The sequence below is a fragment of the Ictalurus furcatus genome, unplaced genomic scaffold (assembly GCF_023375685.1).
Source record: "Ictalurus furcatus strain D&B unplaced genomic scaffold, Billie_1.0 scf1, whole genome shotgun sequence".
NCBI classification, from domain to species: domain Eukaryota; kingdom Metazoa; phylum Chordata; class Actinopteri; order Siluriformes; family Ictaluridae; genus Ictalurus; species Ictalurus furcatus.
This window is the reverse complement of record NW_026521050.1, coordinates 1,751,058-1,763,335: the sequence shown is the minus strand read 5'-3', so window position 1 is coordinate 1,763,335 and position 12,278 is coordinate 1,751,058. Positions and strand designations below refer to the sequence as shown.

Genomic DNA, 12,278 nt, shown 5'->3' with positions numbered 1-12,278 from the left:
TCAAGCACCACTGTAGCTGTGATGTGCAGCAAAAGGTTATTGAGCTTCACAAAATGGGAAGTGTCTATAAGACAATAGCACAAGCATCGAAAATGCTCATTTCCACAATCAGGGCAATAATTAAGAAGTTCCAGTCAACTGGAAATGTTATGAATCAACCTGGAATTGGATGTGTGTCTATATCGTCTCAACGCACTGAAGAGGACGGTTCGAGTGGACAAAACATCTCCAAGGATCACAGCTGGAGAACTGCAGAAGTTAGTTGTGTCTTGGGGTCAGAAAGTCTCCAAAACTACAATCTGAAGTCACCTACATCACCACAAGTGGTTTGGAAGGGTTTCAAGAAAAAAGCCTCTACTCTCATCCAAAAACACACTCAGGTGTCTTCAGTGTGCCAGACACTACTGGAACTTCAATTGGGATCGGGTTCTATGGTCAGATGAAACCAAAATAGAGCTTTTTGGTAATAAACACCAGAGGTGGTTTTGAAGCACACAGAGAGGTAGCCATATGGAAAAGTTCCTCATGCCCACTGTTAAATATGGTGGTGGATCTTTAATGTACTGGGACTGTTTTTCTGCCAGAGGACCTGGACATATTGTTAGGATACATGGCATCATGGACTCTACCAAATATCAACAGATATTAAATAAAAACCTGACTGCCTCTGCCAGAAAGATTAAAATGGGCCGTGGTTGGATCTTCCAGCAGGACAGTGATCCAAAACATACATCAAAATCAACACAAAAACGCTTTACTGACCACAAAACCATCAAGTCATTTAACACTAATGAGCAGTATTAAAAATATTAACATGGATATCTGAGTCTGATAATAAAATTAACTTCTACTTACAGTCAAATTTTGTAGTGTTTAGGACATTTAACACCCTTCCATCCAAAAGAAACCAAAAGGGGGTACAAACTTTTACACTCCACTGTATTTGGTTGAAATTGCGCTTATAGAACAACTGAACAGCAACGTTTCCATACAGGTTTTAATGAAAAGTTTAACAATAGCAACTTGACTTGAAATGGATGATGTTTCATTAGCGTGGCCTGTGCCCAAAGTGTTAGTAACGAGGCCGCGTTGCTGGTCACGCGCGGTGTAGACGCGCTGATACAGAGTGTAGCGTGAGTAAGATCTGTAATGTCTAATTCAAATATTATGATCAAAAGTAAAATAATGTCTAAAGACACCGAGATACAGAAACCACAAGGTGCAGTGAAAGTGAGTTTTTATTATTCATTCAGGACTGGAGTTTAATTCGGTGCTTTTTGTGCATCCATAAAAAAAATAATGCTATCTATCTAACTCTATTTATAAATGTTTATATATTTATCTTATTTAGTTAGTTTACATTTATATTATATATAAGTACTTATGCATTATTTTTTTTTGTGGATTCACAAAAAGCACCGAATTAAACTACAGTCCTAAATTATATATATATATATATATATATATATATATATATATATATATATACATACGTGTGTGTGTGTATATGTATGTATTGGGTTCTTTTCTGTTTTGGACAAACATTTGCGTAAAGTTTTAGTCTGAATTTATATTTGTAACACTCAGTTTGTGGATTTTATTTTAAATAAACAAAAAAAGGCACTGAAAGTTTGCCCCGCCCCCATCAGATTAATCGAAAAAATAACCAATTAATTGATTGTGAAAATAATCGTTAGTTGCAGCTCTAATAATAAGCTGTATTATGAAATTGATTTTTTAACAAAAGAAATCTTGAATATTTTCAAAATAGAGTTGTCTTTGAGAAGAAGAATGGAGTGTAATATAGTGTGAATCATAAAAATTCTATTTCATTTCTATTTGTTTAGAGAAAGGCTTCAGCAATAAAAGCAGCATTTTGCTGTAGTTGTTAAGGGGCCGTTTACACCACAACGTTTTCAAATAAAAACCGAAAACTTTTGATGCGGTTTGGCTGTTCGTTTCCATGACGACGGCGTTTCGGGGCCTGAAAACTTTGGAAAACGGGTTTCAAAGGGCAAGTTTTTGAAAACGATGCCGTTATCATCTCCGGTAAATCATGTAAATTATTATCCAGAAAAACCACAGCTCCTCCGTTTACTTGTATTTGTTTACAGCGCGGTCTTTCCCTCATCAATATGGCGGACATGTTGACGTGAATGCTTACGTGCGCATGCGCGTAGTATTTCTTTACAAAGTGACTTCGCCAGCTACACACACACACACACACACATTTTGTCCTTTTTGTGTTTATTTCTTGAGAAATAGAAGAGAGAAGCTCGAATGTGCAGTGAATGTCCAATATAAACCCAACTTTACCTCAGTTTTACATTAAAAACATTACAGAAATATAAAGTTATTTTAGCTGCTAAATGACTCAGCCACTTTACACTCACTGTTGTTTATTTTAGTTTATATTTACATTACATTTATTCACTTAGCAGACGCTTTTATCCAAAGCGACTTACAAATGAGAAAGATACAAGCAAAATAGTTGCTATAAGCAGGGAGCAAACAATGGATTTTAGGATAAAGTAAGGTTATACTTGGATAGTGCCACTAAAACAGAATAACAAATCTCTCCTCATGAGTTAAATAGTGCACTACATAGGGTGTAGACTCATTATTTCATCCCTAATGTAGTGCACTTAAACCGGAAATGACATCAATTTGGGATTCGGCCACACAGCTTCCGTTTAACTTACCTCGGGTTTAAAAACAGAACGGAGTTTTAATTCCTCAAACACAGACAAAATAACCAGCTTTTATGTTTAAACTGGATCAAATCTAACTGTAAAACTTTGTCAGAAATAATTTAATCTGGAGATGATTAGTTCGGTGTAATAACTCAACTGCTCCGGAGATACCCGCTGCAGCTTTTTCTTCTTCTGTGATTTCTACTGGTCGGAGACGCAGCTGTTAGGCGCGTTACCGCCACCGCGTGGACTGGAGGATATAGTTCCAGGTTGGAGGAAGTCTATCCTAACAAACTTACACCAATAATTTCCACTCATGGTTTTATTAGATCCTATTTATTATTCCAGTGGAGTTTATGACTTCTTCATGAATGCCAGCAGTGAGTCGTTCACTGTGTCTTACCCAGATATACTGAGTGAACTACTGAGTCACCACAACCTCAATCTCTAAATGTTTAACAGCACCAAAGCTTTCAATTCTGGTGACTTTGGGAGTATTTATTTATTTATATGATTATATAATGTAACAAACATTAACATAAGCATGTGCTGCACAACATTTCATTAGTTTAATTTTACATTTTAATTTACTGTAAAGCGCTTTGCTAAATTTTGCTACGTAAACTTTTTTAGGTATTAAAACTGGTTACTGTTTGATTGATGACAAACTCCATATTTTTATACCCTGGAGCTCTGTGTTACCATGGTAATTTATAAACAATTACTAACAACATTAACTTCATCAATGCAAGTTTACATTTTATTTGATACTTGGCCATTGTTACGTCCTCAGTTGTATTTCTGTTTGTACTATGTTCCATTCGTGTGTCTATGTCGGGGGAGGGATGGGTGTCTTGTCTCCTCCTCTTTTAAGCCCAGTCCACTGCAACGCGTCATGTTCCGGCTTGCCATTGGACGATCACATCTCGTACACGCCTGCTCCCGCCTCGTGCTTTGGGATGAGTTGGCTGTACATTTCCGGACGTGTACTTAAGCCTCGTCAGTCTCCATCCCCGGGGCAGATCGGTGCCGTTGCTTTGTACAGCAGATATTTGGTTACGTGTGTTGATTTCTCCTGTGTACGACCTTCTGCCTGTTCTTGACTTTGTTTCTGCTCTGCCCCTTTAAGTTTAATGATTCAGCTCCCAAACTGCTGGAAATGTGGGACGGGTTCTAACTCTTCACCAAGACTGCTTTATCCTGGAGAAGAGGTTTGAGGTGAGACTCCTGTCATACGCCGTCCTGGTGAGTTTATTATACTTAATGCTGTAAGACAGAGAAGAACATCAGTGTAAACACAACATCAGCATAAACACACACACACACACACACACACACACACACATTATTCAGTATGATACAGTAGAGTAAAGAGACAGTAAGTCAGTAACTCACTGTAGTGTCTCCAGGTTACAGTGTGGATCCTTCAGTAGATCAGAGAGCAGCTTCACTCCTGATTCTCCTGGATTATTACCCTTCAGATCCAGTTCTCTCAGGTGTGATGAGGAGTTTGACCTCAGAGCAGAAGCCAGAGCAGCACAACCTTCATCTGTAATACTGCAGTCACACATCCTGCAAGAAAGAAAACCTTCTCACACTTAACACACTCAGTTTTAGCTCTGAAAACATCAACTACACAAAATCTTTATATACACAACATTTACTCTCATCTCACACACACACAACAATGACAATATCACATCACTACAATTACAATCACCACAGAGGGAAACTGTGTGTGTGTGTGTGTGTGTGTGTGTGTGTACCTCAGTGTCTCCAGTGTACAGTGTGTGTGTGTGTGTGTGTGTACCTCAGTGTCTCCAGTGTACAGTGTGTGAGTGAGTGTGTGTGTGAGTGTGTGAGAGAGAGTGTGTGTGTGTGTGTGTGAGAGAGAGTGTGTGTACCTCAGTATCTCCAGTGTACAGTGTGTGTGTGTGTGTGTGTACCTCAGTATCTCCAGTGTACAGTGTGTGTGTGTGTGTGTGTGTGTGTGAGTACCTCAGTGTCTCCAGTGTACAGTGTGTGTGTGTGTGTGTGTACCTCAGTATCTCCAGTGTACAGTGTGTGTGTGTGTGTGTGTGTGTGTGTGTGTACCTCAGTATCTCCAGTGTACAGTGTGTGTGTGTGTGTGTGTGTGTGTGTGTGTGTGTGTACCTCAGTATCTCCAGTGTACAGTGTGTGTGTGTGTGTATGTATGTGTGTGTGTGTGTGTGTGTGTGTGTGTGTACCTCAGTATCTCCAGTGTACAGTGTGTGTGTGTGTGTGTGTGTGTGAGTGTGTGAGTGTGTGTGTACCTCAGTATCTCCAGTGTACAGTGTGGATTCTCCAGTCCAGCAGAGAGCAGCTTCACTCCTGAATCCTGCAGGTTATTGCGACTCAGGTCCAGTTCTCTCAGTCCGGAGGAGTTTGATCTGAGAACTGAGGACAGAACTCTACAGCTTTCCTCTGTCAGATCACACACACGTAGACTGGAAGAGAAATGATGAAATATCAGAACACTGACCTCAAACACACACACAGCCATAATACACTTACTCTTTACCATGTAACAGAAATGTGAGTGTGTTTCTCTCACACACACAAATCAGAGGACAGGACACCACATCAGCATTATTATTATTATTATTATTATTATTATTATTATTATTATTATTATTGAAATGAAAACAGAAGGGTTTTTGTTTGAATAAATACTTTATAATAATTGAAACCATTTTTAAGGGAAGTACATGTAAAAAAAAAAAAGTCTGTGTGTGAGAGAGAGAAAGAGAGAGACAGAGTGTTTGTATGTGAGAGAGAGTACGTGTGTGTGTGTGAGTGAGTGTGTGTGTGTGAGAGAGTGTGTGTGTTTCTGTGTGTGTGAGAGAGTATGTGTGTGTGTGTGTGTGTGTACCTCAGTATCTCCAGTGTACAGTGTGTGTGTATGTGTGTGTACCTCAGTATCTCCAGTGTGTGTGTGTGTGTGAGTGTGTGTGTGTGTGTATGTGTGTGTGTGTGTGTGTGTGTGTGTGTACCTCAGTATCTCCAGTGTACAGTGTGTGTGAGTGTGAGTGTGTGTGTGTGTGTGTGTGTGTGTGTGTGTGTGTGTACCTCAGTATCTCCAGTGTACAGTGTGTGTGCGTGTGTGTGTGTGTGTGTGTGTACCTCAGTGTCTCCAGTGTACAGTGTGGATTCTCCAGTCCAGCAGAGAGCAGCTTCACTCCTGAATCCTGCAGGTTATTGAGACTCAGGTCCAGTTCTCTCAGTCTGGAGGAGTTTGATCTGAGAACTGAGGACAGAACTCTACAGCTTTCCTCTGTCAGATCACACCAACGCAGCCTGGAAGAGAAATGATGAAATATCAGAACACTGACCTCAAACACACACACAGCCATAATACACTTACTCTTTACCATGTAACAGAAATGTGAGTGTGTTTCTCTCACACACACAAATCAGAGGACAGGACACCACATCAGCATTATTATTATTATTATTATTATTATTATTATTATTATTATTATTATTGAAATGAAAACAGAAGGGTTTTTGTTTGAATAATGGAAACCATTTTTAAGGGAAGTACATGTAAAAAAGTCTGTGTGTGTGAGAGTCTGTGTGTGTGTGTGTGAATGAGAGTGTGTGTGTGTTTGTGAGTGTGTGTGGAGTAAGTTGACGAGTTAATTTGCTAACTGGAAATCCGTCTCACACAGTGCATGCATTATTTATTTGTTTGTTTGTTTGTTTGTTTGTTTGTTTATGGTAAATATTCACACATTTTTTGTCAGGGATTAAAGTTATAAACAGGACGTATCCCTTGATCTGCACAGAGGGATTATGATGATGTTTTTGCTAACTGGAAAACCGTCCTCGAGGACAATCCTCTTTCATCCTGTAAACTAATCCCACACCAGATCCAATCTAAAGAGAAAGTCTGATCGGTCCAAACCAAACAAGGTCGGTGTGAAAGTGAAAAAGCACAGAAGAGTTTTAATCAAGTTCTATTGTAAGTGTGTAGTGAGCTAGAAGACGTCTGTGTTACTGAACATCAGGTGTTTTTCTGCATCTCTGTATGTCCTGTGTAAACGGAGTAAGAAGAACCGTGTGTTTTGTCTAAAGCAGCTTTACTCTGGCAATAAATGAGCAATTAGACATTCACCAGAACTGTGTTTCCAATCAAAGCCCTTTAAGCTTCAATACCAGTGTCACAATAACAGATCAGACTTCCAGGATGAAGTGTACCAGGCTGGGACTAAAGCCAGAAGGTCATTAAGGTATAAGGGGGAAATCTGGGACGGGGTAAAAATCCTGTCCTGATGAAACCTTTCAGAAAATTCAACACAAGGCGCATGCGCTGCAAAAAATGACCTTGTCCCAATAAAACCTTTAAGAAAATCCAACTCACAACGCATGCACCACAAATGTAATGTATCATATACATATGAATAATTCATTAAGGTGATAGAGATTGGTTTGTTTTTAGAAAGAAGAGGTTAATGCCCCGCCTAGGGATAATTTTACTGCTTCAGAAAAGTATATAAAGACATGTGTGTGTGTATAATTCAGACTTTCTGCAGACTGTCTCACTTTGTTGTTTCAATAAAGTTTGATGACCTTTGGCATCTACAAACCCTCTGTCTCTGAAGTCTTTAACTTAGGTTGGAAAGATTGTTTTCCACGACACTCTCACGTGTGCCCCTCAGTGCAGATTGGGCGGTCTGATACGCTGATACACATCATAGGACCAGAAAATAGAATAATCAGTCATGTCTATTGATAGATATTTTCCTATATCCTCTATATCACCAGTGTCACATGCTGTATTCATATTGTTCCCATGGTGACAGTGTTCTGTTTTTCTTCTTCTCGTTTGTGAAGTTCTGTTCAATGTCACTTTCAAATGAAAGGAGAAAAGAAAAAGTGCCTTTCACTGGTGTTTAGATCACAAAATGATGAAAAAGCAGTGATGAATACATGCAGTTATTCTGTAGAGATCATTTCTTCATCAGTTTTAGAGAAAAGGTAATAAATGGTGGTAGAAGGTTTTGTCCTCATGGCCCCGCCCTCAGTGCAGACGTAACGTGTTGGTGTAAAAAGTGAAACTCTTCTGTAACAGTACCAGAGGTTTGTTTAAAGATGATTAGAGTAATTATTAACCAGCATTAATCCAAACAGTGCAGTTCAGTGTTACATTAAAATAATAAACCATGCAGTAATACATTTATAAATAAAAATACTCACTCAGCTCTTCTGGAGGCTTTGACCACTGGCAGCAGCTTCAGAAGACATTCCTCTGATTGGTCATATTTCCTCAAATTAAACTCATCCAGCTCCTGATCTGAGTTCAGTAACACAAACACCAGAGCTGACCACTGAGCAGGAGAGAGTCTGGTTCCACTGAGACGACAGTAATCTTCTCTGTTCAGGTAAGTCTGTACTTCCTGCACTAGAGAATGATCATTCAGTTCATTCAGACAGTGGAACAGATTGATGGATTTCTCTGGAGATGGATTCTCCCTGATCTTCTCCTTGATGTACTCGACTGTTTCCTGTTTGCTGTGAGAGCTGCTTCCTGTCTGGGGCATTAAGCCTCGTAAGAGAGTCTGATTGGACTCCAGTGAGAGACCCAGAAGGAAGCGGAGGAACAGGTCCAGGTGTCCGTTCTCACTCTGTAAGGCCTTGTCCACTGCAGTCCTGAGGAGATCAGACATGTCTGACTTGTTGAGAAGATCAGACAGATCAGTGGTTGGTTGTTCTGTTACATTTCTGCTGATGAAGGAGAGAAATGTGTATAAAGCAGCCAGAAACTCCTGAACACTCAGATGTACAAAGCTGAACACCTTCCCCAGGTGAAGCCCAAACTCCTCTCTGAAGATTTGGGTACACACTCCTGAGTACACTGACACTTCTCTCACATCAATGCCACACTCTCTCAGGTCTTCCTCATAGAAGATCAGGTTTCCTTTCTCCAGCTGTTGGAAAGCCAGTTTTCCCAGTGCCAGGATACTCTCTCTGGTCTGCTGAGGATCAGGGTCACATTTCTGATGGTACTTTTGGTCCTTGTGTTTGATCTGAAAGATCAGGAAGTGTGTGAACATTTGAGTCAGAGTCTTGGGGATCTCTCCACTCTCTGCTTCACCCAGCATTCTCTCTAGAACAGTGGCTGAGATCCAGCAGAAGACTGGGATGTGGCACATGATGTAGAGGCTTCTTGAAGACTTCATGTGTGAGATGATTTTATTGGCCAGGCTCTGATCACTGATCCTCTTCCTGAAGTACTCCTCTTTCTGAGGATCACTTAACCCTCGTACCTCTGTTACCTGGTCTACACACTCAGGAGGGATCTGATTGGCTGCTCCTGGTCGAGAGGTTATCCAGAGGAGAGCAGAGGGAAGCAGATTCCCCTTGATGAGGTTCGTCAGCAGCACATCCACTGAGGCTGACTCTGTCACATCACACAATCTCTCATTCTTCTGGAAATTTAGAGGAAGTCGACACTCATCCAGACCATCAAAGATCAACACCACTTTGTAGGAGTCTATTAACTGTAGTTTTCTCATTTCAGGGAAAAAGTGATGAAGAAGATCCATCAGACTGAGATGTTCCTGCTTCATCAGATTCAGCTCTCTAAAGGGAAGTGGAAACATGAAGGTGACGTCCTGATTTGCGTTTCCTTCAGCCCAGTCCAGAATGAACTTCTGCACAGAGACTGTTTTTCCAATTCCAGCAACTCCTTTAGTCAGAACACTTCTGATGGACTTGTCTTTAAAGAGATCATTACATTTGATGGGTGTCTCCTGTGCTGCTGGTCTCCTGGACGCTGTCTCAATCTGTCTCACCTCATGTTCATTATTGACGTCTCCACTCCAACCCTCTGTGATGTAGAGCTCTGTGTAGATCTCATTCAGAAGTGCTGAGCTTCCATGCTGTGAGATTCCTTCATTAATTCTTTTAAACTTCTCTCTCAGGCTGGATTTCAGCTTTGTCTGATACACAGAGGCCACAGACTCTAATAAACAAAGTAATAAGATGTTTTAATGTAAAATCACTGAACACAGGATTAAATGTAAAATTCAAATGCTGCTGTTCATTCCTGATTCATGTAGTAAATATTCCTGAAGGAACAGGACCATTGTACAGAGTCATCACAAGCTGGACCACGAACAGAACAGAAAAGCAGCAGATGTACATGATACTAAACTCAAACTTCAAACTAAAAGTGTTCCTATCTAAAACTATTTCCTCTCTCTAAAGTGAACCTGATGGAATAAAGCCATGACTCAGAGCTCTTACTGCTGTGCAGTGTGTTAGCGAGATCTGTGTGGTTCATGTTCTTCAGGACGTGCAGTGTGATCTTCAGCGCTCCCTCTCTGACACTGTGCAGATCCTCCTCATCCTGCACCTCCCTCTCAGTGCATGCTGGGTAATCTGGACTCAGGAGCTTCCTAAACCTCTTCAGCTCATTCTTTATCAGAGTGATGACTTTGTGTTCCAGCTCCTGGTTAGAAACACACAGGAACACATCTAAATATTATAATGTTACACACTGAGAGATGCTTTTATTTTATGAAAAGAATAAAAGTCTCTTTCTATTACCACAGTTACAGCTGAAATTCTGCCTGATTACCCATAATGCTGCTGCACATCAATAAACCTGTAAATTGTCATGATCTTAAATAAAAAAGCTGCAACCTGCTCACACACAAGTTACACACATTAAAAAGACACACACCTTGAATATGGAGTCCAGCTGATTTCTGCTGAGGTTTGATTTCTTCTGTTGTGGTCTGTGAAGAAATAAAACACATGATGTGATATAGACTATATGTATTCATAGCTGCACAACACACACTAATACATACAGAGACAGATATTTAACACTATCCTCTTAACACAATACACTGATTTCAGGATTTCTCACTGACACTAACATGTTCATGAATAAAACAGTGATCTAGTCATTAATGTCCCAGGTGTAAATGTTGTTGTGTAGCACCACAGACCCTCCAGCTCAGGGACTGCAGACTGAACTGAACTCTTAAAGCAGTTTTCCTCACTGCCAGTCCGAGAGCTGCAGCACTGCACAGTTTAGTGTTTTACTGCTTCAACACCTGATAAAGATCATGAAGGGCTTCAGAATGAGACCAGTGAGTTTGATCAGGTGGAACACTGCTGTAAAACACCTCACTGTACTGACCTCACATCAGGAGAACTGGCTCCGTCTCTGAAGTGATTTGGAATATCCATTGACGCGTCACTCTTCATGGACACACAGCTGGGTTCTGGTGAGTCTGATCTCTTTCCCTCCATCATTCTAGAATTAAACAGAAATATCAGCAATAATTAATACTCTGCTGTCTCAGCACTGTTACACAATGTGTTCATCATTAAACACCAATAATTCCATCCTTTTAATTCAGCTCCAGTCTGCACACTTATTCAAACAGGAGACACGCCCCATACCTCAGGAATTACACTGATGTCAGGAGTCCCAATCACAGATAACTGACTCAGCTGGGTCTTAAAGCCTGTAGAGCTCACTGACTCAAAGCTACACTGCTCTTCTCCTCCACATTACACAGTCCTTTTTACTCTTCTCTCAGTGAATGATTTCTCTAAACTGTTCTTAGATCAGATCAGTGATATATTCACTGCTATTAAACACCTTAAACCAAAGTCTAGTTCCTCTGTTAACTAGTGAGTGTTTAGAGATACAGATCTGTTCCATGAGACGGTGTGTATTTATTGCTGGTGAATGGAAAAGTAACTCACCTCTCGTCTCTCTTTAAGTCCTGTTCTCCAGACACACTCATGTTGGAGGTCATGTCTCCTTCTCCAGATTACAGCAGGACACACATTTACTTCACTCCAACATCGGTGTGTTAAATCAAACCCTGTATCAGCACAGAGTTCACTTACAGGAAATAGTCTCTGTATCAAGTCATAAAACAACCTGTGTACATTCAAACTTCAGTACAAACCCACAAAACTCTTCTGCATCTGGTGTACATTCAGTGTGTTTATATATTATAGCTTTAGATGTAGATACTCACTGTGTTTTTACTCCTGAAATGCTGTATTTTCCCCTCCACACAAAATGGAGACTGACTTTCACTTTCACTTCCTAACCCTTTATTCTGCAGAGGGGGAGGGGCAGTGAGGTAGGGTAATAAACACATACAGATATGGTTTGTTTTCATACAGCTTTCTGATCCATCGAGCAAAGGCCTGTAAATACTGGAAGTATAAGCCTGAAAGTGCTGCAAATACAGAGAACAGAATTAAAAGTCTGGTAAAATCTACATCACACACATTATCATTTCATTACCTTCATTTATTATCTCGTGACTTCATTCAGCTGTGCACGAACAACTGTCAGAGCTCTATACAAATATAGAAACTAAAATAAAATAACAGGAACTAGAAACACTCAGCAGATCATTAGATAAAGAAACAGAACTCATACGCTGAGTAAGTTTACTTAAATATCTGCAGGAATGTATTTTTTCTGGTTTTCCCTTAATGAGAGCGAGTATCCTGATATTAGTGAGGATTGGTGTGTAAGTAGTTTTTGTGTGAATAATGAATGTTACTCAGAATAAAAGT

The 12,278-nt window shown here is 40.2% G+C and overlaps 1 protein-coding gene across 2 annotated transcripts; it reads right to left on the bottom strand.

Annotated features, from left to right (window-relative positions):
- Positions 1–3,819: 3,819 nt before the first annotated feature.
- Positions 3,820–11,809, bottom strand: LOC128604644 (NACHT, LRR and PYD domains-containing protein 4). Of its 2 annotated transcripts, XM_053619767.1 has the most exons (10): positions 11,726–11,809; positions 11,445–11,566; positions 10,870–10,986; positions 10,405–10,459; positions 9,966–10,170; positions 7,914–9,681; positions 5,838–6,011; positions 4,988–5,161; positions 4,089–4,265; positions 3,820–3,959 (listed from the first exon to the last, which is right to left on the bottom strand). In XM_053619767.1, exons 2-10 carry the CDS (start codon positions 11,495–11,497, stop codon positions 3,875–3,877), a joined length of 2,808 nt encoding a protein of 935 aa, XP_053475742.1. In that variant the 5' UTR covers positions 11,498–11,566; positions 11,726–11,809; the 3' UTR covers positions 3,820–3,874. The 2 variants fall into 2 exon arrangements, with proteins under 2 accessions (XP_053475742.1, XP_053475743.1); XM_053619768.1 differs by lacking the exons at positions 3,820–3,959; positions 4,089–4,265; positions 4,988–5,161; positions 5,838–6,011; positions 11,726–11,809 and adding an exon at positions 7,317–7,779 and having other exon boundaries at positions 11,445–11,575.
- Positions 11,810–12,278: the final 469 nt, after the last annotated feature.

What these genes read in the sequence shown, in the direction of transcription:
- LOC128604644 (XM_053619767.1), bottom strand. Translation starts at nt 11,497, where the DNA reads ATGACCTCCAACATGAGTGTGTCTGGAGAACAGGACTTAAAGAGAGAC. An exon ending in GCCAGTTCTCCTGATGTGAG is followed by an intron (nt 10,460 to 10,869) that starts GTCAGTACAGTG and finishes ATTTCTTCACAG; the next exon opens with ACCACAACAGAAGAAATCAA. An exon ending in AAAGCCTCCAGAAGAGCTGA is followed by an intron (nt 6,012 to 7,913) that starts GTGAGTATTTTT and finishes TTTCTCTTCCAG; the next exon opens with GCTGCGTTGGTGTGATCTGA.